This window comes from Acomys minous (genome assembly GCF_964271855.1).
Source record: "Acomys minous genome assembly, chromosome: 12".
Taxonomy (NCBI): domain Eukaryota; kingdom Metazoa; phylum Chordata; class Mammalia; order Rodentia; family Muridae; genus Acomys; species Acomys minous.
The window spans coordinates 25,863,559-25,891,305 of NC_140493.1; the positions used below are offsets into that span (position 1 = coordinate 25,863,559).

General features: G+C 53.3%; 2 protein-coding genes across 4 annotated transcripts; one reads left to right on the forward strand and one right to left on the reverse strand.

Annotated features, from left to right (window-relative positions):
- The first annotated feature begins 11,921 nt into the window (after window positions 1–11,921).
- Window positions 11,922–24,146, forward strand: OPLAH (5-oxoprolinase, ATP-hydrolysing). Of its 2 annotated transcripts, none has more exons than XM_084751586.1 (27): window positions 11,922–12,214; window positions 14,772–14,983; window positions 15,075–15,266; window positions 15,715–15,814; window positions 15,907–16,030; window positions 16,139–16,334; window positions 16,416–16,581; window positions 16,709–16,847; window positions 16,938–17,005; window positions 17,149–17,414; window positions 17,509–17,621; window positions 17,710–17,880; window positions 18,063–18,200; window positions 18,289–18,427; window positions 18,577–18,689; window positions 18,882–19,033; window positions 19,832–19,992; window positions 20,085–20,186; window positions 20,282–20,456; window positions 22,102–22,286; window positions 22,391–22,537; window positions 22,621–22,755; window positions 22,935–23,084; window positions 23,187–23,344; window positions 23,426–23,586; window positions 23,687–23,784; window positions 23,948–24,146. In XM_084751586.1, exons 1-27 carry the CDS (start codon window positions 11,983–11,985, stop codon window positions 24,107–24,109), a joined length of 4,155 nt encoding a protein of 1,384 aa, XP_084607712.1. In that variant the 5' UTR covers window positions 11,922–11,982; the 3' UTR covers window positions 24,110–24,146. The 2 variants fall into 2 exon arrangements, with proteins under 2 accessions (XP_084607712.1, XP_084607711.1); XM_084751585.1 differs by lacking the exon at window positions 11,922–12,214 and adding an exon at window positions 12,301–12,322.
- Window positions 24,142–26,674, reverse strand: LOC311580221 (sphingomyelin phosphodiesterase 5-like). Of its 2 annotated transcripts, XM_084751594.1 has the most exons (7): window positions 25,448–26,669; window positions 25,281–25,353; window positions 24,911–25,051; window positions 24,752–24,841; window positions 24,591–24,654; window positions 24,363–24,498; window positions 24,142–24,282 (listed from the first exon to the last, which is right to left on the reverse strand). In XM_084751594.1, the coding sequence occupies exons 1-7, from the start codon at window positions 26,315–26,317 to the stop codon at window positions 24,193–24,195; spliced, it is 1,464 nt and encodes a 487-aa protein (XP_084607720.1). In that variant the 5' UTR covers window positions 26,318–26,669; the 3' UTR covers window positions 24,142–24,192. The 2 variants fall into 2 exon arrangements, with proteins under 2 accessions (XP_084607720.1, XP_084607721.1); XM_084751595.1 differs by lacking the exon at window positions 24,752–24,841 and having other exon boundaries at window positions 25,448–26,674.
- Between the last annotated feature and the right edge of the window lie 1,073 nt (window positions 26,675–27,747).

Below are 27,747 nucleotides of genomic sequence, written 5' to 3' on the forward strand. Positions count from 1 at the left end.
AGTTCCACAAGCAAACAATCACTAAATTATTATTTGCTCTGGGTGAGAAAAAAAGATAACATACTTAGAATCTGGGCCCACGAGCCCTCCATTGGGAATAGCATTTTTTAATCATGAGCCCTGGAACACACGGGGAAGTTTAGGAGGACACGGTGGGAATACAATTTACTGTTTCTACCCCATGGGTGTGAAATAGACAACAAGTATGTAACGCCAAGCCAGATGCTGTGGTCCCACCTATAATCACAGCACTAGGGAGGCTCTGGTAGGAAGAGTGCTTAGTTCAAGGCCAACCCGAGATGTGTGTGTGTGTGTATTCAAGCCAGGCGTAGTGGTGCACGCCTTTAATCCCAGCACTCGGGAGGCAGAGGCAGGCGGATCGCTGTGAGTTCGAAGCCAGCCTGGTCTACAAAGTGAGTTCAGAACAGCCAAGACTACACAGAGAAACCCTGTTTCGAAAAATCAAAAGAAAAAAAAAAGATTCAAAAAAGCTACAACAACAAAACAGCCAGAGGTACATATCAAGATTCCAAAAAGCAACAGCTGGGTGGCAGTGGTGCGTGCCTTTAATCATAGCGCTCAGGAAGCAGAGGCAGGTTGATCTCTGTGAGTTGACCTGGTGAGAGTTCCAGGACAGCCAGGGCTACGCAGAGAAACTCTGCCCCCCCAAAAAACCCACCAGGACCCCTATAGTGGAAGGAGAACTTCTACTCCTCACAGAGGTTATAGTCTGATGACCTCCATGCCCATCCTGTGGCAGATACACTCCTGCCTCAGATAGATGAACCGTCAAAATCAGGACTAGCGGTAACTCAACGCTTTCTTATGTCTGGGGAGGGAAGGGAAAGGACACAAGAGTTGCAGGGGCACAGAGGCTGCAGGGGTGCAGAGGCTGCAGGGGCGCAGAGGCTGCAGGGGCGCAGAGGCTGCAGGGGCGCAGAGGCTGCAGGGGCGCAGAGGCTGCAGGGACGCAGAGGCTGCAGGGGCGCAGAGGCTGCAGGGGCGCAGAGGCTGCAGGGGCGCAGAGGCTGCAGGGACGCAGAGGCTGCAGGGACGCAGAGGCTGCAGGGGTGCAGAGGCTGCAGGGGTGCAGAGGCTGCAGAGGCGCAGAGGCTGCAGGGGCACAGAGGGTGCAGGGGCACAGAGGCTGCAGGAGCATGGCCTGGTTTCTGGGAGCTAGAGTAGGCAGAGGATCTGTCTGTCATCTGACAGTCTTGTCAGCCTTCCATCTCTAGCTCTGTACGTTCCAGCCTCTCATGTCAGTCCAGCCCAATAGAAAGGATGTTGTGTCCAGAAGAAGAAGAAGAAGAAGAAGAAGAAGAAGAAGAAGAAGAAGAAGAAGAAGAAGAAGAAGAAGAAGAAGAAGAAGAAGAAGAAGAAGAAAAAGAGACCCCCTTCACCCCCATCCCATCCCCTCATGATAATTAGCAAGGAGTCCACCCTTCTCACCCTCTGACCCCAATCATTCAGCCCCTGGTTAGTGCATAAGAAAATGCATGTCATGATTCAAACTTAAAAACTGAAGCCGTGAGCTGAGTATATAATACTGAGTAGAGAGGACGGATAGGTCCCAAGGATGACCCTCTCAAGGCACACAGAACCAGCGTGGGGGACATGGACTTCACACCTCAATGGGAAGACTGTCAACATTTTAGTACAAGAAAAGCAAGTGGTCTGGATAGACTATGTTGGGCTGGAGAAACAGTCTACCACAAGGACCCCCGTACCAGCAGTTCACAATGTTACAGTGGTTGTGCTTCCGTGATGGCGGGGCACCAGCTAATAAGAGGGCCAACCGCTGCTGATGCAGCTTGGCCCAGTCATCTTCAGTCCTTGACCCTCAGCAGCTGGGCCAAGCTGCTCTTACCAGGGCTGTTCCCTGCGGGGTTCGACTAAAACTCAGGTGGAGTTCACCTGTTGAGAATGCAAGACACAAAGAAGGAGAGCAAGTCTGATTGATCAAATTCTCCAACTTTATTAGTCAGGCAGCAGCTTTTATAAGTCAGAGGGCAGAGAAGCATATTGCTATAGCAACCCAGCTGCAGGCTTTTCTCAAAACATAGGGAATTCCAGGCAGGGTCATAATGTCCTGCCACAAAGGGCATCTTGCTTTGTCTTCATCTAACTTTAGTTTAACTGCTGACTCACAACAGGGTGCTCCCTCTCTATCTGTCCTTAGTCTAACTGCTGAGTCACAACAGGGTTGCTCCCTCTCTATCTGTCGTTAGTCTAACTGCTGAGTCACAACAGGGTCAGCTAGTTTCTGGTGAAAGGCAAGCTCTGGGAAAGACAGAGACTTAAAGGTCTTAAAGGTGCAGACTTGGACAAGATGGCTGAACATTGGCCATATGGCCTATTGTTTCCAACACAGATGAGCACCTGCTATCCCTGTTGGGTCTTGGGCATTGCTGGTCCTTACCACAGGTGGTTGGTACTAAATTGCCTCAGGGAATCCAAAGGCCCTCTACCCCACCCCACTGTGTGCTGCCAGCCTCAGCAGTTTAGAATAGGCAGAATAATGCTGGCCTTCAGCCTGAGGAGTCCAGAGGAGGTCGGTGGCCGCCGCTTCTTCCAGCCCCGTAGAGTCCTCACCCTGTCTCCTAGTAAGTGTCTTTCCAACCCTTAAGAACAAGGACCTCAACCCTCACACTCTGGCTGTAGAACGTACACATAGATAGGTTTCAGATTCATGGACTTTATCACTTTGTTTGTTCATTTGTTTATTTGTTTGTTTTTGCTATAATCAATTGCCTGACAAAAGCAGATGTGAGAGGGAGGCTTTCCTTTGACTCGGCGTCCGAGAGGACAGTGTCCACCATGACCAGGAGGCACAGCGGAGCTCACAGTGGCCGGAGCATGTGGCTGGAGAGTCTTAGGTTTTGGTGGTCGAAAAGCAGAGAAGTAAAACTGCTTCTACTCCCCTGGCTTCCTCCTTCCTCCCTTCCCAGTGTGTGGGCCTCCCTCCCCAGCCTGTGGGAAGGAGCACCCATTGCAGCCAACCCTTCCCTCTTCAGGAACCCTTACCGGGAAATACTCATCAGAAACACTCCTGAAAGCGCCACACTGATGGCTTAGACTTTTCCAAGTTTGGTTGTTGGGTTTTGTTTGCTTAGGGTTTTCAAGACAGGGGTTTCTCTGTGTAGCCTTGGCTGTCCTAGACTTTGTAGACCAGGCTGGCCTTTAACTCACAGAGAACCACCCAGTGCTGGGATTAAAGGCGTGTGCCACCATGCTGGGATTTTTTTTTTGTTTTAAAAATTCATATTCTCTCTCTTTCTTCCCACTACCATGTGTGTGTGTGTGCATGTGTGTCTGTGTCTGTGTGCACACATGCATGCTCATGAGCACATGTGTGCCCTGGTGTTTGAGAGTGCCCCAAAAGCCCAGAAGAAGGTACTGGATCCCCTGGGGCTGGAGCTAGAGACAGGTGTGGCCACCAAACATGGGTGCTGGGAACTGAACTCTGATCCTTTGCAAGAGCAGCAAGTACTTTTTTTTTTTTTGAAACAGAGTATATCTGTGTTAGCCTTGGCTGTTCTGGACTTACTTTGTAGACCAGGCTGGCCTCGAACTCACAGCAATCCCCCTGCCTCTGCCTCCTGAGTGCGGGGAGGCAGCTAGTACTTTTAACTGTCATCTCCCAGCCCCCAATCTAGGTTTTTCTTAATCCAACCAAGTTAACAATCAAAATTAACCATCATGGGGCCTACTACACAAATCTGAGGGCTGTGTTAGGGAAGCAATTTGCTAGGAGGTCTCAGAACTCAGGACTCATGCGTGAGAGGACTTAACACGAAAGAAAAATTGAAATCAAAGTCAGCCAAGGGAAAGTTCATGAGGTGAAGTCTAGAAGCAGCCAGGGGCTAGCTTTCAGAGCCCTCCTGGATGCAGGCTCGCACGCACGTCATTCCCCCTACAAGTTGGGACAGCGTGTGTTGAGATGCCTTCTGCCCGGGAGGCCCACAGAGAGTCTGTGCCGGGGTTTGAGTGTAGCGCTGCATAGGCATGCTCTGCTGGGCAGGCACTCAAATTCCTGACTCTCAGAAGGAAAGCTGCTGTTCAGCATGAGCTGTATTTGTTTGTACAAACAGTTGAGTCACAGCAAACTACTCTTATCAGGGAATGGTGGGCATCTTCCCAAAACTGCGTGCCCAGGCACCAGCAGCCTTGCGTTCTGAAGCGTGATTCCCAGGCCTGCTGTGTTGACTCCCCTCTCTCACCAGACCCTGGAAAAGTAGGGAAGACGAAGTTGCAGATTTGGAAGTCAGCAAATAAAATGAGAAAACAGTCCAACATGCAGTAAAAAATTTCAAGTGGAAAAAGTCTATATTGTAAAAGAAAATAGAAGCAATATAATGTTATCTAATGGCCTGATGTACTTAACTGTACAACCTTCCCCTCCCCTTCTTACATGTATTCACTGACAACCTCTGAAGATAATAATAATTTTCTTTAAAAAATGATTTGGAGAATTCTGTGTGTGTGTGTGTGTGTGTGTGTGTGTGTGTGTGTGTGTGTACACGCATGTGCGTGCATGCCTGCGTGCGTGCCTGCGTGCGTGCATACGCGTGCACATGCTTCAAAGCTTTCTTTTTAAATATTTGTTTATTTTTTAAATGTATATCTGATTCCTGGCCTACATGAATGTCTGAGTGAGCCAGATCCACAGAAACTGGAGTTACAGACAGTTGTGAACTGCCATGTGGGTGCTGGGAGTTGAACCCGGGTCCTCTGGAAGAGGAGCCAATGCTCTTAACCACTGAGCCATCTCTCCAGCCTCAATAATAATACTTTTATGATATCACCTTCTTTTTTTAAAAAAAAAGATTTATTTATTTATTATTTTGTGCACATCAGTGTTTTGTTTGTATGTATGGCTACCTGAGTATTCCAGTTCCTCTGGAATTAAAGTTACAGACAGGTGTGAGCTGCCATGTGGATGCTGGGAACTGAACCCAGGTCCTCTGGAAGAATAGCCAGTGCTCCTAACTGCTGAGCCATCTCTCCAGCCTGATATCACCTTCTACATAGAGAAAGTCACTTAATTTAACTTGATTTTTTTCTTCTTCTTTTTAGAGTCTCGTGTAGCCCATGGTGGCTTTGAACTTGTTCTATGGCTGAGGTGACCTTAATATTCCTTTTTTTTTCCATTTTGATAATTTCATACACTTATGCAATGTGTTATGATCATGCATCTGTTGTGCCCTGTCACTTCCCCACATCTTTACTAGCACCCTCTTCCTTCTTCTTCCCCGCTAGCTTCCCTTTATACCTCAGGTGTGTGGTGCTTGTGCCTCACCGGCTACAGGTGCTATGTGTTCTTGACTCCACGGCCATGTCACATCCAGAAGACAGTGTTTCGTTGCACTCTTCCCAATCCTTCGGCTCTTACAGTCTTTCCAGCCCCTCTCGGCTGATTTTCCCTGGGTCTTGGAGCGGGTAATACAAATGTGCTACCTTGAAATTCTGATGACAGGCGCTGAGATTACAGGTTGTGCCACTGTACCTAGCTCCAAGATGTTTGAGGTGGCCGTGGTGTGGGCTTGGCTCAGGGTTGAGGGCACTTGCTGCTCTTGCAATAGTAATAGATTCATAAAAGAAAATTGTATTTTGTTTGTTTGTTTAGTTTTTTGAGACAGGCTTATCTCTGTGTAGCTTTGGCTGTTTTGGACTTGCATTGTAGACCAGGCTGGCCTTGAACTCACAGCAATCTGTCTGCCTCTGCCTCCCGAGTGCTGGGATTAAAGGCGTGTGCCACCATGCCTGGCTCACACTTGCACGTTAATAAGATGGGGGTGCTTGTTTCTTTTAAGGTAAAGAGCTACATCTTGGCTATTTGACACTATAGTACGTGGAGCATCTTCAGTGTTCTTCAGGGTTGACATTTTGATTTTATATCGTCAGTGCTGAGAGTGCCACTTTAAATAAATATATAGTAAAAAAAAATGATAGAATTATGTTGGGATCATTTCAGGAATTAGTTGGAAATGTTGTCTTCATCCCAAGCCAACATTCACTTAACAAATTTTTAGGAAACTGAAGGCAGCAACTCAAACTGTGTAAATTAAGCATCCTGGTCTGGTAAGCGAGATAGCTTAGCAGGTTACAGTATCTCACAGCAAGTCTGACATCATAAACCAATCCCCGGGGTCCACATGGAAGGAGAGAACTGACTCCTGCCCGTTGAACTCCATACACCCACCACATTCACACGCACAAAGTGAATGTGCGTGCCCGCGGGGCGAGGCCAGCTGGAAGGCTCAGGGGGTAAAGATACTTGTTGCCAAGACGGATGAACTGAGTTCAGCTCCTGGGACCAGATGGTAGAAGAAAGGAGAGAACAGACTCCTGGAAGTTGTCCTTTGACCTTCACATGTGTGTGTGTCATGGCATGTGAGTGTGTACACACACACACACACACACACACACACACACACACACACACACACACACACACACCAACCCCAAATCAAACAAAACAAAACCCAAAAACCATCCCAAATTGAGGAGATGATGGCTCAGGTGCTAAGTACTGGTTGCAAGGTCAGATCCTAAGAAACCCATGTACGTGCTGGGTAGGTGTGGCACTCTGCCTGTAATTCTACCCAAGAGGAGGCAAGGGACTCTCGTGAGCAGGCTAGCAAGACTAGCTATATAGATGAATTCGGGGTTTGATTAAAAGACCCTGTGAGGCCCTGCCTGGATGAGTAAGGTGGAAGAGCAATCAAAGATGATGCCTGACGTCAACCTATGTGCTCCACGTGTATGCACAGACATGTGCACCCATGTATATACATACATACATACATACACAAATATACCACACATGTGAATAGTGAAATCAATAAATAAATTAAACATACTAACACAATACAAGCCAAAGGTAGACTATTGTGTGCTTCCACACAAGAAGGGGTGATGATAGCAAAATACTAAAATTCATATTTTCTGTAATTAAGTATTATATATTCCTCCAGTGCTGGGGGATCCAACACTCTCTCCTGACCTCCTTTATAGTGACATGTTAAGTGAAGCCTTTGTGTCTGGCTTTGAGTAAAATGTTTTGGTGAAGACTTTGCTGTGTTTGGGTTAATCAGTAGAGGCTGAGAAGCTGTTTTGAGACTTGTTTGAGCCTTGAAGTGTTGTCTCCCTGGAAAGTCTGCACTTGGTGCTGTGTGAGAGCTTGTAGCTGCACAGACCTTGCTCCTAAGACACTTCTGGCAAACCTGGAGTTCTCACTTTTGATTATGGCTAGCCATGGTTGAAAGGGACTGAGATTTGTGTGGGTTGTCTGCTCTCACAGGCAGCAAGGGCAAGCTAACTTTGGTAGTTGGAACCTTTCCCAGCCCCAATTAATCTTGTGTAATGATTGAATAAAGTAACTGGAGTGAGGTAGCCAGGAGTCAGTCTTTTCCAAGGAGGCTGAATCCCTCTCCTTCTTTGGAAAATAAAGGCTCCACATCGTGGTGAGCTTCTCCCTCTACCTTTACTCCCTGGGCACTGTGGATGCCATGGCATCCATTCATACATTCAGGCAAAACATGCATATGTGTAAAATAAATAAATCTTTAAAAACTTAAAGGTCTGGAGAGATGGCTCAGCGGTTGGGAGCACTGACTGTTCTTCTGGAGGACCAGGGTTCAATTCCCAGCACCCACATGGCAGCTCACAACTGTCTGTAACTCCCAAATCTGACACCCACAGACATACAATGCACATCAAATAAAAATAAATTATTTTTTAAAAACCTTAAAGAAAAATGTTGGGGGGGTGTGGCATACACCTTTAATCCCTGCACTTGGGAGGCAGAGGCAGATGAATCTCTGTGAGTTCGAGGCCAGCCTGGTCTGTAGAATGAGTCCAGGACAGCCAGGGCTACACAGAGAATCCCTGTCTCAGGGAAAAAAAAAAGGCTCATTTGTCTCTTTCTGGAAGAGACTGGCACCTGGCAGGCATCTTGGTATGTACCTTCAGCAGATTGTGCTCCCACTCTCTTAGGCTGCTGAGGAGTTTGAGACAAACAGTCCTGAGCCATAAGCTTATTCTAGGCGTCATAGGGTATGAGGTGGGCTGTTCGTGTACAGCACTGTCCCGTGGGTGGTAAGGAATCTGGGGACCTGGGATAGAGATGTTAGAAGAGGAACCACAGGAGGAGGACACAATCATGTTCAGAGCAGATGATGTAGTATAAGGGTCCAAGGTCCTTGGCCTCTGCTGTACAGGTTGGCTAGTGGCGGTCACATCAGATGTTACAATTTGGAACATCCTTCAAAAGCCCATGCTGGGCGGGGGCGGGAGGGGGGTGCGCTAGAGAGATGGCTCGGCGGTTAAGAGCACTGGTTTCTCTTCCAGAGGTCCTGAGTTCGATTCCCGGCACCCACATGGCAGCTCACAACTGTCTGTAACTCCAGTTCCAGGGGACCCAACACAGACAAACATGTGGGCAAAACACCAATACAAATAAAATAAATAAATTACAAAAGCCCATGCTTTGAAGGCAAGGCTTGGTCTCTAGCTTGGTGCTACTGGGAGGGGGGAGGAGGAGCTTGTGAAAGGAAGTTAGATTGTTGAGGGCAAGCCTTGGAAGGAGATAAGTGGATCTTGTCTCCCTGCCCAACACCCCCCCCCCTTTTTTTTTGTCCTGAGGTGAGTGATTCCTTTTACAGTTGGGTGTTGGATAGCTGGGCATGGTGGTGCACAGAGAAACCATGTTTCAAAAACAAAAAACAAAAAAGAGATCAACTGCCCCCTCCCACCTCCACTGCCAGAGCACTGGGATTTAAGTAAGATGTGCACCACTCCTGGACTTAACAGATTTTTTTTTTTTTTTGGTTTTTCGAGACAGGGTTTCTCTGTGTAGCCTTGGCTGTCCTGGACTCACTTTGTAGACCAGGCTGGCCTCGAACTCACAGCGATCCACCTGCCTCTGCCTCTCCAAGTGCTGGGATGAAAAAAGAAAAACGTGAGATGTTTCTCAGGGCATTCTCATCTTTTGGGTGAGCAGAGAGCAAGCAGGCTTAACAGTACATTCCAGAAGTTTTAGCTCATCTTCATTAGGATGTTAGGTCAGACGCGGGCTGATAACACATCTTTATGTAAGGGTCTGAGATAGCCCAAGGTCATTTTGGCTTCCATCTGCTGCATTGCATCCCCACACACTTATGATGTTGTAATCAGTCTCTTCTCTGACTGTGGCTTCTTCAGAGGACTTGCAAGTGTGGCTCTCAACAGGGTCTCCCCAACCCCCATTCTCCAAACCTGACTTTGTTACCTTTCTAGCTGGCTTGCCACTTTTCTGCTGATGGCTCTTCCCTGAGGTGGCCACTGTCTTCTGTTGTCCTCCGGCTGAGTTGCTCAGCAGCTGGGAGGCAGTGAACCCTTTCTCCTCCTGCTTGCACCAAGAGGGTCTGTGTGCCGCTGGGAACAACATCTCTTTTCCTCAAATTGAGGCTCTGTGTTCCTGGTCCACAAGAGGAGGTTGGAAGGATGGTAGGTTTATCAATTCAGCAACTCCGTCCTGGAGTGAAACTTACTCACCATCCATGGAAGCAAGGGGAGAGCTCCTGAAAGCTTTCATGGTTCATGACTTTTTCTTTTCCCTCAGAGACAGAGATTCTCTGTGTAGCCTTGGGTGTCCTGGAACGAACACTCTCTCTCTCTCAGAGATCAGGCTAGCCTCGAACCAAGAGATGCACCTTCTTCTGCCTCCAAGTTCTGGGATTAAAGGCGTACGCCACCGCAGCCTGGCTCTTAGTAGATCTTAAAACACTTTTGCTTTGTCGTATGACCCTGGCCAATATCCATTGTGAAAAGATTACCTAACCATGTTGGGGGACCCGCCCCTGTCAGGGTTCTCAAGGCCAAGGCCAGGAGCATGCCTACCATTTTCCCCTCACATTCTCTAGTCCCAGAGCAGTTCAGAGTCCAGTAAACAACAGTGGCTGATGCCTGATGCTGGACAGGAAGCACATGAGGAGGAGGAGGAGCATTGATGCCTGATATCCACCTCACAGTAGCCAAGCACAGGCCGCCGCCGCCTGGTCTCCTCCGGCCAATTGGGAGGAGTTGGTTCTGCCAGCAGTGGGGGACCAGGGAAGTTTAGAGGTACAAAATTTGAGTGAGTCCACCCAAAGCTCCCCAACTAGTTTCTGAATGAAATAAATAAATAAAAAAGGAAAGAAATGTGACTGCTCCTAGGTATGGTGGAGGAGAGAGTTTAGATCTGTGGGAGAGCATAGCCAGAGGCAGACACATCCGGGAAGAGTCCAGAGTGGTCATGACCCTGAACCATGTGGGCAGACGGGAGGGAGAAGGGAGAGAGGGGAACCAAATACTGCAGCCAGGAGGCCAAAGGTACAAAAGAAGGGAAAAAGGGGCACAGAGAGTGGGCATCCAAAATGTCTGGATTATAAAGGGACGAGCCCCTGGGGGAAGGGCAGCCCGGGACTGGGCTGCAGAGTTCAGGGTAGAGGGTGGGGTGTGCCAGCCATACCCTGTAACAGCTAGGGACTGGGGTATGCTGGGAGAACCTGGGGGCCAGGTCTGCTTTGATATGTTAAAGAGGCACCTCAGCCGCTTGGCCCAGGTTTGGAACTTACCAGTTTCAGTGCATGGACTCTGCCATACAAACCCTGAACATACCAGCTGGACATGGTGGGCAAACCTGCTAATCTAGTACTGGGGGATGGAGAGAGGAGGGCCACTTGAGCCTGGCCAGTATTGTCTCTAACCCTGGGACAAATGGCTGAGGTGCTACCGTCTCCACCATACCTAGGAGCAGTCCTGTCCTTCCTTTTTGTCTTTTTTTTTTTCATTCACCGAGCGGTTTGAGGTCAGCTTGAACAATACAGCAAGATTCCTTTTCTTTTTAATTTTTCATTATATTTATTTGTAGTTACGTGTGCACATGTAGGGAGGGGCATGTGAGTGCTATGGCGGGGGTGCAGGTCAGAGGACAATTTACAAGAGTGGGTTCTCCTCTTTTACCCTTTGGGCCTTGGGGGATCAAACTCGGGTTCAAGGTGGGCGGTGGTGGTGCACGCCTTTAATCCCAGCACTCCGGAGGCAGAGGCAGGCAGATCTCTGTGTTCGAGACCAGCCTCGTCTATAAAGTAAGTCCAGGACAGCCAGCCAAGACTACACAGAGAAACCCTGTCTTGAAAAACAAAACAAAAACAAAACAAAAAACCCCTCAGGTTGTCAGGCTTGATGGCAAGAGCCTTATACGGCTGAGCCATCTCACTAGCCCACAAGAATGTACTTGTACTTCTAAGAAATAAAATGATGCTGGGCGTGGTGGCGCACACCTTTAATCCCAGCACTCAGGAGGCAGAGGCAGGTGGATCGTTGGGAGTTCGAGGCCAACCTGGTCTATAAAGTAAGTCCAGGACAGCCAAGGCTGCACAGAGAGACTCTGTCTCAAAAAAACAAAACAAAACAAAACAAAACAAAACAAAACAAACAGCAAACAGCAAAAAACCAAAGGTGACTGCACAGACGTATCATTTTACAAGACAAGCTGGATGGAAGAAAGTCCTTTATAAAAGCCCAGTGTAAAGCCGGCTGTGGTAGTGCCTGCCTGGATCGCTGTGAGTTCAAGGCCAGCCTGGTCTACGAAGCAAATTAAGGATAGTCAAGGCTACACAGAGAAACCCTGTCTCAAAAAACCAAAGAGGAGGAGGAGGAGGAAGGATAAATAATCATCCAAGGACCTGTGGCAGTGTCTGGGTATCTCTGAAGAAGAAGAAAAAGAAGAGGAGGAGGAGGAGGAGGAGGAGAAATAATCATCCAAGAACCTGTGGCAGTGTCTGGGTATCTCCTGTGGTCCAAGCTTCAGAGTCAGAAATCAGATGAAACCTGCTGCAGACAGGAAGCCTGGGCCCTGGCAGTCTTGGAATGCAGAGGTGGGGTCAGATGCTTACCTCACAATGGCAGGGTCTCCCTTTTCTGGCCAGCTCACCGACCACTGGCCTGCCCCTGGGCATGTCCCTTCTCAGCAGCTATGAGGGACTTCGGCAGGAGATCCATCGGCTGGCACAGGAGAATGAAGAACTCCGGCAGCTGGTGCAGCTCATCCAGGAGAATCAAGAGCTAAAGCTAGTCCTTAGGAGCAGGAGCAGCCTGGGCTTTTATGGCTCCAGCTTCCTGGCAGAAGTGACGACCAATCCCCGGCTGTGCAGGCGGAAGACGATCAAATTCAAGGATGCTGAGCGAGGTGAGCTGCAGGCATCCTTCAGCACCCTCTTATCCAATGTGCGCCCAAATGGAAAAAAGAATTCTGCAAAAAACCTGGCCTCCTGGAGCACCATGTTGGGTGCTGGTGGTAGGTAGCGGGAGACGGGGCAAGCCCAGGGAAGGGGTAGGATGGATGAACTCTTGGAAGCCCATACAGGAGAGAGGAAAGGAGTCTCAAGGCTGGGGCCGGGGGAAGCTTTCCAGGCTAAGGAACGCTTAGCGCACATGCCCTAGGGTTGCAGCCAGTTGACTGTGAGGTTGATGCAGAGGGAAGAGGGTACCCGAAGGTTCTTGCAAAGCAGAGGGAGGTTGAGGGAAGACTACAGGCTCTGGGTATGCTTGCTCTCTCTCTCTCTCTCTCTCTCTCTCTCTCTCTCTCTCTCTCTCTCTCTCTCTATCTCACACACACACACACACACACACACACACACACACACACACACATACACACACACTTTCCATACTAGGAATAGAACGAACTCAGGGCCTCTTGTATGCTAAGGAAGTAATCTACCACTGAGCTACCATCCAGCCCCTCTCTATTTTTATTTTTTGAAATAAAAATCTCACTAAGCTATACTGGGATTACAGGCCTGCACCATAGGCCTTACTCTGGATTTATTTAGAAAGCTGAAGTGAAAGGGCTTCTGGCAGACTGGGCATCTACCAAATGAGGAAGGGGCATGAGGGCAGTTTTGAATGCCTGAGGGCACAAGGCAGTGTGTGAAGAAGTGCAGCCCAGAGCCTGCAGTTCTAACACAAAGCCAGCTCTCCTGCAGCCTGGCCTCTAGGCCCAAGTAGGCTTTGAGAATCAGCAGGGCACTTAGTCTGGGGGTGGGGGGCTTGGGTATGTGCCCCAAGCCTGTCTGATATCTGACCTAGCACACTGGATAAAGCCTGAGGGTTCAACTGATTTCTTTCTTTCATTCTTTCTTTTTTCTTTTTTTTAATTTTTAATTTATTTATTTATTTATTTATTTTGGTTTTTCAAGACAGGGTTTCTCTGTGTAGCCTTGGCTATCCTGGGTTCACTTTGTAGACCAGGCTGGCCTCGAACTCACAGCGATCCACCTGCCTCTGCCTCCTGAGTGCTGGGATTATAGGTGTGCTCCACCACGCCCAATTTAACTGATTTCCTAAGGTCCCAGAAGCTAGCTGCTCCTCAGCCCCCCCCCCTTCAACATTGCAATAATGTTGAAGGGGATTATTGCAACCCACACAGCAGATAATTTTCACCTGCCTCTTCCACTCTGGTGGCTAAATGGCTCAGGCCTGACCTGAGCCCCACCCTCTGCAGAGGCCCTGCCTTCTAGCCAGCACAACTGAGGCTCCCTTGACTGTCTTAGAAAGTATAGCGATGCTGGCCTAGTATGAAGGATCTGCTTTTTTGGGACTAAAACCCCACAAAGGAACAGCAAACCCAGAAACAAACCCTGGCCCCCTCTTTGGTCTAAGTTTTGGTTGTCCAGGGGCCTCCTTTGTGTACTTTCTCCTCCTGCAAGTCAGGCCCACTTAAGGTGGGCTAACAAATGGAAGACTAGAGGGCAGGGTCATCCTGCTGACCTGGGTGACGGGGAACACCAGTGCCAGCTGTGTGTTTGTCTCACTACAGGAGAGACATCTCCGTGTAAATGAACCGTTGCTGCACTGTGGGGTTGACCCGGATGTGAGCAGAGGCCTTTTGCACGCTTAAATAAGAGGATTTTCCTGGAGGCAGGAGGCCCTTCCAGATCCTTCTATCTTTCATTGTTCCTTGCTGGGTCCTTTCCACCCACCCCAGCTCCTGCCTCGGGTCCTCCCACACCACCGGGGAACAGCCTGAGTACATAAGAAATGTTACTTTAGGGAGCATCCAGTTACATAGAGACCTGAAGGTGGGTGTCAAGGGCGCCCACGCTCGGCTACCCAGAGCGTGTAGAGAGCTATGATAGTTCTGAGAACCAAGGTGCCCTTGAGCCAAAAGCGCTTGGTCCGCCCCTAGCTGGCAAGGGCCACTCTGACCGTCAGTCGGGGTGGATCGCTCTGGGCAAAGGAGGAGGCAGGCAGGCGCTCAGGCTCGGCCAGCACTTACGTAACCCTGAGTGCCAAGCATGCCAGGCTAGTGTGTTGGGAGGTGGTGGTAGGGAGGCTTTCTACAGGCCCCTCCCCGAGGTGGGGGCAGGGCCACCGGGAAGCGCAGCAGGAGAACTCTGATTCAGCAGGTGGGGGGTTCTGTGCTACCGGCTTTTCCTACTTCTGTCTCAGGGCCCTGCTGTTCCCGTCTGCCGTCTCCTGGCTTTAGCCTCTCCCCACCGTTGTACCCGTTCTGCCGGGTTCCACGGGTTCCAGTGGCCATAAGGCCTGGGCCGGGAAACTTTAGCAAAGCGGGAAGTGGAGCTATTCCTCACCTGCCCACCCTAACTCAGGTGCCTTTTCCTGCTGAAGGAACCCAGCCTCCCTCAGCGCGAAAGGGTTCCAGAGTCCTTTTACCTTTACCCCACCTCAGGCATAACCCCACCCCACTCCCCTACCCACCGGTGACAGGTTCTTCTGTCCAGTTCTTCCAGGGCTACCAGCTGAAGAGCCACTACTGAACTCCATGGGCGGCCCAGAAGGGCGCTTCCATTTTGCCATCGACCGTGGTGGCACCTTCACGGATGTCTTTGCCCAGTGCCCAGGAGGGCATGTGCGTGTCCTGAAGCTGCTCTCAGAGGACCCTGCCAACTATGCAGACGCGCCCACGGAGGGCATCCGCCGCATCCTGGAGCAGGTGGGCCAGGGCAAAACAGGGGGGTGGGGTGGAAGAGGGAGAGGGAGAGCCCGGCCTGCCTGAGGTCGCACACTGACTATGTGGTCCCCAGGAGGGGGGTGTGCTGCTGCCTCGAGACCGACCGCTAGACACCAGTCGAATTGCCAGCATCCGAATGGGTACCACAGTAGCCACCAACGCGTTATTGGAACGACGCGGAGAGAGGGTGGCGCTGCTTGTGACTCGGGGTTTCCGAGACTTGCTGCATATTGGCACCCAAGCCCGCCCAGACCTCTTTGACCTGGTGAGTTCTCCCATGCCGGCTGGGTGCTAGGTGCTAGGTGACGCTTGTGCACTCCTCCTTTCTCAGCCAAGGCCTTGTGGGGAGGTCTGTGAAGCAATGACGGCTGAGTCCACTAGGATGACAGGCATGAGGAGCTAGCAGCGCCTGTGCGCCCCATGCTTCCAAGCAAACCTATGGCGCTCAGTCAGTTCAAGCCAGCACTGTGCAGGGTGACGGCTTTGAGATTCTTGGGAAAAGCCGCCCCCTGCGGGTAGGGTGGTTGGTTCTACCCCCACTTAAGGGCTTAGGTGCAGAGGGAAGCCTTCTGGGTGGGTCTTGTTGGGCCATTTTGACTGTCTCCTCACTTTTTGGGAACACGTCCCCGTGCCTGCACTGTCCGCCCACCCACGCAGAACCCCACAGAACCCTCGGGCCTGGATCTCTTCTGAGTCTCTCTCCCTGCCCTCAGGCCGTGCCCATGCCAGAGGTACTGTATGAGGAGGTGCTGGAGGTGGAAGAGCGGGTGGTGCTGTACCGTGGAGAGCCAGGCGCGGGGTCTCCTGTCAAAGGTGCGCATGGTGTTGACAGCTCTGGGGTGAGATGCTTGGGGTAGGCAGACCCTGGCAACTTTTGAGTCGGGGGGGCCTATGGGCTCTTTCAGGCCGTACGGGGGACCTGCTGGAGATACAGCAGCCCGTGGATCTGGGAGCCCTGCGTGGGAAGCTGGAGGCGCTCTTATCTCGGGGCATCCGCAGCCTGGCAGTGGTTCTCATGCACTCGTACACGTACGTCCGTGAGTGAGGGCTGCTCGCTGCGGGTGGCGGCCGGATCCAGAGGAAATCTGGAAAGGTGTTGAGCGGGAGGCGCAGACACCCCCTGGGTTCTCGTTGTAGGTGGGCCCAGCATGAGCAGCAGGTGGGCGCGCTGGCCTGGGAGCTGGGCTTCACACATGTGTCCTTGTCCTCGGAAGCCATGCCTATGGTACGCATCGTCCCTCGGGGGCACACGGCCTGCGCGGATGCTTACCTTACTCCCACCATCCAGCGCTATGTGAAGGGTTTCAGCCGAGGCTTCCAGGGCCAGCTAAAGGTGAGGCCTGTTGACTACCCTGCTCCGAGCCCTAGCCTTGCACCCGCCCTGCACATCACTGCTCACTTTCCCTATTCACAGGATGTGCAAGTACTCTTCATGCGCTCTGACGGTGGCCTGGCACCCATGGACGCCTTCAGTGGTTCCCGGGCTGTGCTTTCTGGCCCTGCTGGCGGTGTGGTTGGCTACTCGGCTACCACCTACCAGCTGGAAGGTGGTCAGCCTGTCATTGGCTTTGACATGGGAGGTATGAAGCCTAAAGTGTATGTGTGCGAGAGGCAAGAGCCAGCTAGCTGCCTAGTTTGATGAAGCTTAGGGTGTGGGTATTGGGGTGACCCCCTAGTACTTTATCTCCGCCCCCCCCCACACATTAGGCACATCCACAGATGTGAGCCGTTACGCTGGAGAATTTGAGCATGTCTTTGAGGCTAGCACAGCTGGTGTCACCCTCCAGGCTCCCCAGTTGGACATCAACACAGTGGCAGCTGGTGGGGGTTCCCGCCTCTTCTTCAGGTCAGCTCCTATCTCTTCAGTTGGGACCTCTCAGCTTTTTCATCCTCCCGACTCTAATTTTACTCCTTTAATTCCCCCCGCCCCCCTAAGGTCTGGCCTTTTTGTGGTTGGGCCAGAGTCAGCAGGTGCCCACCCAGGTCCTGCCTGCTACCGCAAAGGTAAGAGCTAGCCTGTGCCCTGCCAGGTCTCTTCTTCTTCCCATGGTGCTCTAGGCCTATCGCACTTCTTTGGCTCCGTCCCTGCTGCCCACTTCTGGTTTGCTCCTCTGGCCTCCAGCTTACACGCTGTACCTTCTTCCCAGGGGGTCCTGTGACAGTGACAGATGCCAATCTGGTCCTCGGTCGCCTACTGCCTGCCTCCTTCCCCTGCATTTTCGGGCCAGGAGAAGACCAGCCACTGTCCCCAGAGGCTTCCCGAGAGGCACTAGAGGCTGTGGCCTCTGAGGTCAACAGCTTCTTGACCAATGGACCCTATCCAGCTTCCCCACTAAGTCTGGAGGAGGTAGCCATGGGGTTTGTGCGGGTGGCCAATGAAGCCATGTGCCGGCCTATCCGTGCGCTCACACAGGTATGCCCCCTTCGCCCACCATCACCTGCCTGTGATGGGTAGAGGGCTGTCGAGGGTAGAAAGGACTATTTATTGACCCTTCCCAAACCATCAGGCACGAGGCCATGACCCCTCAGCCCACGTACTGGCCTGCTTTGGAGGAGCTGGTGGGCAACATGCTTGCGCCATTGCCCGTGCCCTGGGCATGGACACTGTACATATTCACAGGTGGGTCTGCATATGAGCATGTACCCTTTGGCTGAGGGTGTTGGCTTTGAGGAATGTCCCCACACCACTGTGCCACCCGTCTCTGCAGGCATAGTGGGCTCCTGTCAGCACTCGGACTGGCCTTGGCAGATGTGGTTCACGAAGCACAGGAGCCCTGTTCCCTGACTTACACACCTGAAAGCTTTGTGCAGCTGGACCAGAGACTGAGCAGCCTGGAGAAGCAGTGTGTGGATGCCTTGCGGGCCCAGGGCTTCCCTAGGTAGACTCATGGACCACTGAATGCAGGGCTGGTTTTATCTCTACCACCCCTGTGGTGGTGTGCCCCTGGATGACTCCCCAGATGTTTCTGGATCTTCGGGGCAATGGTCTGAGGGGGCCTAAGGAAGCAGGAAAGGTACCTTCAGAAGGCACTGGGTGAGTGTGCCAACCTGCTTCCTGCAGGTCTCAGATCAGCACCGAGAGCTTCCTGCACCTTCGCTACCAAGGCACTGATTGTGCTCTCATGGTGTCTGCCCATCAGCATCCGGCCACAGCCCACACGCCCCGTGCTGGTGACTTTGGGGCAGCGTTTGTTGAGAGGTACATGTGGCCCTCCTGTGAGTCCATCACGTGGCCTGCGGGTCCGGTTGCTTTGTTCTGACTGCTCCCTTGGATGGGTGGGGTGCAGGTACATGAGAGAGTTTGGCTTCATCATCCCTGAGCGGCCGGTGGTCGTTGATGACGTGCGGGTGAGGGGAACTGGCCGTAGTGGACTTCGCCTGGAGGACACCCTCAAAGTCCAGACTGGACCTCCCCGTGTGGACAAGGTTGGAAGCCTCGCTCTGCTAGTCAGCCTACATCCTCAAGACCTGGGGACAAGAATTGATGGGGAAGAGGCTCAGCCATGTTGAGGGTCCTTCCCCCCCTCCCCCCGAAAAATGATCTAGGAGCCCAGTTCATTCCACATCCTCTGCAGGTGACCCAGTGCTACTTTGAGGGGGGTTATCAGGAGACCCCTGTGTACCTTTTAGGAGAGCTAGGCTATGGGCACCAGCTCCAGGGGCCCTGCCTTATCATCGACAGCAACAGGTAAGCCTGGGTTGGTATAGCCTTGGAGGGGTTATTTCAGGGCCCTTTATAGCAGATCCCCTGGCCCAGAGCTTCAGAGGTTCATTCACTGGGGTATCCCCAGACATGGAATAGTGACATCCCTGATTGGGGAGAGGTGGTGGCCAGCCTTCTTGTAGCTCCTCTGTGTCCCCTGCCCCTCCCCCCCCCCAGCACCATCCTCGTAGAACCAGGTTGCCAAGCAGAGGTGACGGAGACAGGGGACATCCGCATTTCTGTGGGAGCCGAGGCTCCTAGCGTGGCGGGCACCAAGCTTGACCCCATCCAGCTGTCCATTTTCTCCCACCGCTTCATGAGCATTGCTGGTGAGTGGGCACCGCGGGCCTGCGTACGGGCTGGCGGGTCTGATGTGGGACATGGGCAGGGGAGGGTTGCATACTAGGCAAAAGTACAGAAAAGCGGGGGCAGCTAAGAGCATTGGCTCTTGTTACATGTGGCAAGCTGGCAGGTGTGTGCTATGAGGAAGGGCAGGACCCTCCCTGGTGATGAGGTGGGCAGTGTGGCTTTGGCTCTGCACTTGTGCCCCGTGCTGGAAGAGCAGGCCTTGGACAGGGCAAGCCTGTTGCTCTTCTCGTCAAGAGCCATCTGAGGGATAGGACACAGGCATCCACTGTGAGCTCCTCTGTTCAAGGTTGGGCATAGGCTTTCAGGAGCCCAGGGGTGGTCTTGGGGACCAGGTTCTTGCTGCACCAGTCAGGGAGAAAAGATGATGCATGACCCCACGCAGGCTGGAAAGGAAGAGCTCTTTTCTTAAGCTACTGTACGCCTGGCTGTAGTCTTACTGCTTAAGAATCCATGCTGCTGGCTGGCTTAATCCCAGCACTCAGGAGGCAGAGGCAGGCGGATCGCTGTGAGTTCAAGGCCAGTCTGGTCTACAAAGTGAGCCTAAGACAGCCAAGGCTACACAGGGAAACCCTGTCTTGAAAAACCATAAAAATTAAAAAGAATCCATGTTGCCACCCTGGTCTTCCCCAGGACACAGAAAAAAAAGCTGCTAGGTCTTGGATTTGAGCCCAAGAGGCCTTGACATTGTGGGTCCTGGGCCTCTTTCTTGGCATCATGCATGTGGATAATGGGGCCACCTGGCCACTCTGTGCCCCCAGAGCAGATGGGCCGCATCCTACAGCGTACAGCCATCTCCACCAACATCAAGGAACGCCTCGACTTCTCCTGTGCCCTCTTTGGGCCAGATGGGGGCCTGGTCTCCAATGCTCCCCATATTCCTGTGCACCTGGGCGCCATGCAGGAGACTGTACAATTCCAGGTGTGGTGACAGTGACATCCTCCATTCTGCCCCCTCCCTGGCTCCATGACCTCCCTTCCTTTCTCACTCTGTCTGTGCCTTCCTGGTTTCAGATTCAGCACTTAGGAGCTGATCTCCATCCTGGTGACGTGCTTCTCAGTAACCATCCCAGTGCAGGGGGCAGCCACCTTCCAGACCTGACCGTCATCACACCGGTGAGGAGGGCTGCCATGGTTACTATTAGTGTGTGTGTGTGTGGGGGGGGGACAGAGGCTTCTGGTGCCACTGACAGCTGCTGTCCACACCTTAGGTGTTTTGGCCAGGCCAGCCTCGGCCTGTGTTCTACGTGGCGAGCCGAGGACACCATGCGGACATTGGAGGCATCACACCAGGCTCTATGCCTCCTCACTCAACCACACTGCAAGAGGAAGGTGCCGTTTTCCTGTCCTTCAAACTGGTACAAGGAGGAGTCTTCCAGGAAGAGGGTGAGCTGGTGAAGGGTCACCGTGAGGCTTTGGCAGGCAGGGGTGTGTGGTCGCTACCAGGAACCAGGCTGGGTAGGATCCTGATACCCAGCCGATATATCCTGATAGGATCACCTCAGGCCTGCCTTGTGCCTTGGGAGAGACAAATAGTGACCTCTCAGGGCAGTTGTTAAATCTGGACCAAAGATGGTTTCCCAGAAGATGGTTTTGGGGTGGGGAGTCGGCCAAGACACCCAGGAGGGGAGAAGATAGAAGAGGGTCATTTCAAGGTTGGTGATGGCTGCAGAATCCCAGGCAGCTATCTGGGTCTGAGTCTCAGTGGCTGGGCAGTGGAGCAAGCTGGTCAGGGTGCACACCTTCCTACAGAGTGACCCTGAGAGTGGACAGAGTGGTCAGACTGCACAGCTGCAGTCACCCTCAAAGATGGTGGGTATCCGGGTGGTAGAGGATGGAAAGAACTGCTTGGGAACTAAAGCTTGTGCAATCCGGAGATTGTGGGGTCAGGCTGGGTAAGGACAGGATGGAGGTTTTGCATCGAGCAGCATAGAGCAGCTGCAGGCGAGATGAAGGCACTGGAAAAGACAGCCTTGCTCTGCTCTGCAGTCACAGGGGTCTGAGAACTCAAAAAACAACAACAACAAAAACAACAAACAAAAAACAATCAAACAAACAAACAAAACCACAGCCTGGCGTCGAAGTGATGAGAGCACGGAAGGGGGGTGGGTAACCCACTGGCCACTCTGGGTGTCACAGATACGTAGGATAACCTTGATAATTGGGAACTGAGGTGGATCATGGGGACACAAGTGTAAACATACGGCTGAGGGTACAAGTGGCCAGCAGACCTCAGAGAAGACCGGGACAGAGACTGGAAAGTGAGGGGGTTTCTCTCCAGGTATGGTATAGTCTCTGGCTAGGCGCTTCTTATAGGCATGAGAGAACCTTGTGTGGATGTAGCAGACTGCAGGACTGGGGCGGGACAGACAGGTGCTTGATAGTCTTTATGCGTGCTTGCCTGAGTGCGTGTTTCTGTATGTGCACCACATGCATGCAGGCGACACTCAGGGACTGGGGTTCCAGACAGTTCTGAGCCCCTTCGTGTGGAGGCTGGGAGACCGGTGCTGGCTCCTTTTGAAAGCATCGAATGTTCTTTAACTGCTGGGCCATGCATCTCTCAGCCCTGAAGTACCTTGTATTCTTGAAGTACTGGGGGGCTAGTGGGAGTGGTCGGGACATGGAGGGGCCAGGGCAGGGTGCATGTGGGGCCTGTATTGGGGATATAGAGGGGAGCCTGGAGAAGGCAGGTTGGATGAGCTTCCTAAGAGTTGAGCCCCGCCCTCTCCCAAGCCACCTCCAGCTCCAGTGAAGTCTGTGGCACAGCTGCTTGCCAAGGGTGCTCCAGAAGCTGGCCTGCAGGAAAGGGCTTAGCAGGATGGAGCCTGCAGCCTTCAGAGTTCAGGAGTTTGCAACGGGAGTGGGGGTGGGGTGGGGGGGTAGGGGGGTGGGGGGTGAGATGTCAATGAAAGATCAATAGGGAACTCTCGGTGCCCGGTGTTCCTGGTGTGGGTGTGGAACAGGCAGGCACAGGGAGGCAGCTGTGCCTGAGGGCGTGGAAGGTGGCTCAGTTGTAACCCTGTCCGTCCAGCTGTGACAGAGGCCCTCCGGGCACCAGGCAAGATCTCTGGCTGTAGTGGAACCAGGAACCTGCATGACAACCTGTCGGATCTTCGTGCCCAGGTGGCAGCCAACCAGAAGGGCATCCAGCTGGTGGGAGAACTGATCGGGCAGTATGGCTTGGACGTGGTGCAAGCTTACATGGGCCATATTCAGGTGGGCCTGGGAACAGAGGCCTGGGAACAGAGGCAGTGTTGTGCTCCAAGGGAGCTGGGCCACCCTGCAGGTGGCATGGCCGGGCTGAACCTTATTTCTGCTAGGCAAACGCTGAGCTAGCAGTTCGAGATATGCTTCGGGCTTTCGGAGCCTCGAGGCGGGCCCGAGGCCTGCCCCTGGAGGTGTCTGCCGAGGATCACATGGACGATGGCTCTCCCATCCGCCTACATGTTCAGATCGACCTAAGTCAGGTTAGCGTGTGAGGGACGTGGGGAGGGCACTGGGATGTGGCCTGTTGCTGATAGCCATACCTTCCCCCCTCCCCTGTGGGCAGGGCAGCGCTGTGTTTGACTTCAGCGGTTCCGGGTCGGAGGTGTTTGGCAATCTCAACGCCCCGAGAGCCATCACGCTGTCCGCTCTCATCTATTGCTTGCGCTGTCTGGTGGGCCGTGACATCCCACTTAACCAGGTTCGTAGAGGTGTGCTGTGAGGTAGGCGAGTAGCCCCCAAGTCTGAGGTCACCCCTGAGGTTTGCCTAAAGACAAGGCATCCCAATACGAACAAAGCCTAGGGTAGTGGGATTTTTTTTTTTTATCTCAACCCTGGGTGGTACCCAGCCCTAATTAAATCACCTTGTTCATTCACTAGGGTTGCCTGGCTCCTGTGCGTGTAATAATTCCTAAAGGCTCCATATTAGACCCTTCCCCAGAGGCAGCGGTGGTCGGCGGCAACGTGCTCACGTCTCAGCGAGTAGTAGACGTCATTCTGGGGGCTTTTGGGGCCTGTTCAGCCTCCCAGGTGTGGTGGGGCAAAGTGGACACAGGTCTGAAGACTGAGGGAAAACAGGCCAGTAGGGATGGATGCCCACACTAACCGAATGCTCTTATCTGCTTCTGTCAGGGCTGCATGAACAACGTGACCCTGGGCAATGCCCGTATGGGTTACTATGAGACGGTGGCTGGTGGTGCGGGCGCGGGACCTGGCTGGCACGGGCGCAGTGGTGTACACAGTCACATGACCAACACGCGCATCACAGACCCAGAGATTCTGGAGAGCCGGTGAGCTGGCACTCCCGGGACTAGGCAGTTGAGCTGGGAGACGAACCTGTACTCATCTGTGTGTCACTTTCACCTGCGCAGGTATCCAGTAATCCTCCGCCGTTTTGAGCTGAGGCCAGGATCTGGGGGACGAGGCCGCTTCCGGGGAGGTGATGGCGTGGTCCGAGAGCTGGTCTTTCGGGAAGAGGCGCTGCTGTCGGTGCTCACCGAGCGCCGCGCCTTCCAGCCTTACGGCCTCCACGGTGGGTGACTCCCCAGCCCTTCCCAGCCTCTCTCAGAACCCCATCTCCCTGCCCCTACCTCCCTTGACCCCCTTTTGCTCCTTGCTTTCTCCTCCCACAGGAGGAGAGCCTGGTGCCCGTGGCTTAAACCTCTTAATCAGAAAGCATGGTCGCACGGTGAATTTGGGCGGGAAGACATCTGTGACTGTGTACCCCGGGGTAAGAGACACAGCCTTTGTAGTAAACAGAGATACAAAATTTTTTATTTGCCTCCCTAACGGAAATGGAAATAGGATGGCAGCTTAGTGGCCTCTGTGATCCCGAGTGATTATGCCTTCTGGGACAAGGCCATACCTGTGTTGGACCTGCTTCTTCCTCACAGGACACGTTCTGCCTTCACACGCCCGGCGGGGGCGGCTACGGAGACCCCGAGGATCCAGCGCCGCCACCGGGCTCGCCGCCACCGGGCTCGCCCCCGCTATTTCCGGCTTTCCCAGAGCGCGGCAGTGTATATGAGTACCGCCGGGCCCAGGAAGCTGTGTGAGTGCCCCACAATAAAAATCCCTTGAGTCGCACGGTTATATCGGTCTCAGCTCCTCCTAGTGGTCCCCTGTCTGTGCGCCGGCGTCAGGAGCATACAACTTGAAGCTTCAGGCCCACAGCTAAGTGGTCAGTGAGCCCCGCCAGAGCAGTACTGAACGTCACCTGCTCCACCTCCTGCGGGCCAGGGGTCAGGTTGTGTTGCAGGCTGTTTTCAGCATGAGCAAACCCCGTTACCCCCGAGTTCAGGCACTTACTGGCCTCAAGCCACTCCCAGGGATTCCGCGGTAGGTGATATAATCCAGTCGCCGGCCCTTCCAGGATTTATCTGGGTGACTTCCGCTGAGGGGTCCTGCCAGGTAGATGCAGCGCCCTTCTTCCTGCTCCAGGGCCCTAGAAGAGGGACAGCATCACTGAGGGTAGGGCACTTCCTTCCAGCTGGACTGACTGCTCAGGAGTGCCTGAACTCAAAGGATTCCACTTACTCCCGAAGCATCTCTGGGGAGCTGCCAACGGAGTTGTGTAACTTGGAAGTGTTCAAGATCGTCCCTGTGGAGCCCGGGGAGAGCGGGAATCTGTGTTAGGCAGCCTTGCTGAGGGGCATCCCACAGACCAGCTCCTCTCCCGGCCTCCACAGAAGCTGTACCCAAGGCCCAGGGTTGCTCCTGGCGGGTGCCTAGCCGGCAGGGGTCCTGAAAACTTCTGAAGAGCTTATGGCCCTGCTCCTTTCTGTGATCTGTGGAGGAAAACCGTTTCTTAGCGGGCAGAGCTGGGTCTCACAGCCGCACCCGCCCCAGCTTCTCACCTTGTGAGCAGTTATCAAAGTTTAGATCTCCCAGGAGGACACTGAATGCTACAGCCTCACCGCTCTGTCTGCTCTCAGCCTCAAACTCCTCCACCCAGTCCAGCAGCAGCGTCAGCTGTTTGCTTCGAACATGCCCGTCCTCTAGGAAGGGAGTTGGGGTTAGCTTAGCCCACAGTGGGGAATCCAAGACTGTATCTAGGTTCTGGTCTGTAAACCCACCCAGGCCTTTCTTGGGACGTCTGGGGGCAAAGAACAAACCCTGGGACATAGGCGAAGAAGGTGTTGGTGAGGCTAGGGACCTACCTACTGGCCTCAAAAGGAGAGAAGAGGGGCTGCCCACGTTCCCAGCAACCCCTCCTGTAGGGCTCACCAACGGGTGCCTGCAGATGTGTGCAATGAACATATCCCACGATGCGGCGCCCATCCAGGATGCCTAGCTGCGCCTGCAACATCACCCACAGTCACGCTTCTCTTTAACTGGTTAAACCCACTGCTTACCCTCTCTCTGGTAGGACACATTGCAGCCGGGGTTAGTACCTGGGCTGATAATAGACCTTTGGAGGCCATGGCGTCCTCTTGACGAGCGTTCGGAAAGCAACGGAAGGTAGCACGCAGCAGCGGGTAGCGCGAGGCCAGAAGCAGCCCACTGCTCAGTAGCTTGATGTACGGCCCAGACACCAAGCCAAATGTGCCCACATCGTATAGCACCGGGCCCAGATTTGGCACCAGGGTGTGCACGAGACGACGCGCTGCGCGGAGGTCAAACACTTCCTGAAGGCATACGAAGTCCAAATCCATAGGTATCGTGGCCTTCAGCACACCTCCGGGCACCCCAAGCTGTGTCTGGCTGCACCCCGTAGCCCCATACTGAGATTTTCGAAGGCTGCCTAGCAGTGCGGCGCCAACGGCCTCTGCGCGTTGCTGGCTGTGAGACAGGTTGCTGAAGCGTGCCAGCCCATCAGGAAGGAGGCACAGGTTAGCAGTGAGAAAGACAAAGCAGCGGGCGCGCTCAGCAGGGGGTTGCCAGGGCTGTGGCCACACCCAACACGCCGAAGGGGGCTGATAGCAGAAGGGGCGTCGCCAGACCTGTAGAGGCAGCCAGAGCACAAGGCCGAACAGCGACACGGGTAGGCCAACTACCAGCAGGAACAGCAACGCCGCCCCGCATCCTGCTAGGATTTTGAGCCGGCCCAAGGGGCTAGGCTGCGTGGTTGGTGCCCAGCAGCCCAGCAACTGGTCCAGAGACCAGTACGCCGGGAAGAGCAGCATAAGGGATAAGCTGTAGAGGGCTTGCAGCACAGGGTGCGGGAAGGGCGAAGGCCTCAGGGTGTCAGGTGTCGGGGGCCAGTCGAGTGAAGGTTCCTGGCACACGGGGCTCCTCCGCCGCGAATCGTCAGGGAGACTCATTGGTTTCCTGGGTGAGAGTTGAATCCGTAGAATTCGCACGGGCTGCAGGAAGTTAAGACCAGGTGGCACAACCTGTGCTTACAGCTAGTGCCCCGCGCCCTGCGAGCCGAGCAGGAGTGCTGGATATTGGCCCCACCCATTCAGAACTCCTGTGGCGGTTGAGGGAAAAAAAAAAAAACCGGCCTCACAGTCCCGCCCCAACTCCTCCTTAGACCTGCTGGGTCCACTTAGGACCCAGAAACTTTAGGGCTCCGCCTTACGCCTAACCTTCCCCACCCCTCCAGTAAACTTTTCCAGTCTGTCTACACAGGGGACAGCTACACAGCAGCCTTTCAGTCCAGGGCTCCTGAGTGTAGAGACTCAACACCAATGACGTGCAAAAGCTATGACTGAGGGGCTTCAAGTCGGGGGAGGGACCGTTAGCTCTACGCGTTGAGGCAGCTTGCCTAGACGACTTTAGGGTTTCCGTTTGTTTTGGTTTGGTTTTTTTGTTTTGGTTTTTGAGACAGGGTTTCTCTGTGTAGCCCTGGCTGCCCGGGGGAACTCGCTTTGTAGACAAGGCTGGCCCTCAAACTCCCAGAGACCCACCTGCCTCTGCCTCTGGAGTGCTGGGATTAAAGGCATGCGCCACCACTGCCCAGCTCGAACTTAAATACCCCACGCCTCTTTCTCTTCCTGGAATTTTTATTGGTCATGACAGATTCTTGTTTGAACTCAGACACCTAGGCTCTTTCGTCTGTCCCTTGACTGTCAGGCACTAGTTTTCTAAGTCGGTGGTTCTTTTATTCTTTTCCTTCTTGTCACTGCCCTGAAGGTAGCCTTTCCCACGTTGCCTTTCTTACGAACCAACCCCATTCGGGTCTACCCTCTCAAGTCACCCCACGGCTCTTTCACTATGAGTCAACAAATTGATTCCAACACTCCCTGGGAGCCCTAATTCCTCCTTCCTCCACCCAGTGCTCCGCTCTCCAACCCATGGTCTTCCTTGCCTGGCTAGCTCTGAACTTAGACGGGACCCACCATGTTCCCTGACCCTAGACGCCTTTGCAAGGGGCCGCCGTCTCCCCACCTCCCCGCCTCCCTTGCCCAGGTTTGGATGAGGTGGCACCTGCTGACTCTCTCTTCCTCTCCTGTACGTTCCCAAGGCGCCGAAGCGCCCCACATCCTGGTCTCTGGTTTCGTTTTTTTTTTTTTTTTTTTTTAATCCCCTCCAACTCCCAGAACTTCTGCTTTCATTATCAAGCGAGAGGGAACTTGGCCCCCCCCCCCATTCCATCCTTTCAGAAAGAAAGCATCTGAACCTTGATCTAAGAGGAAGTCTGTCTCTCCAAGGGGGCTGTAATGTGAATGTGGCCCCTTCAGGGCTGGCAAGGCTGAAGGGTAACTGGGGAGCCTCCCTCCCCCCCCCCAGGAACAGGAAGGTGTGGCAT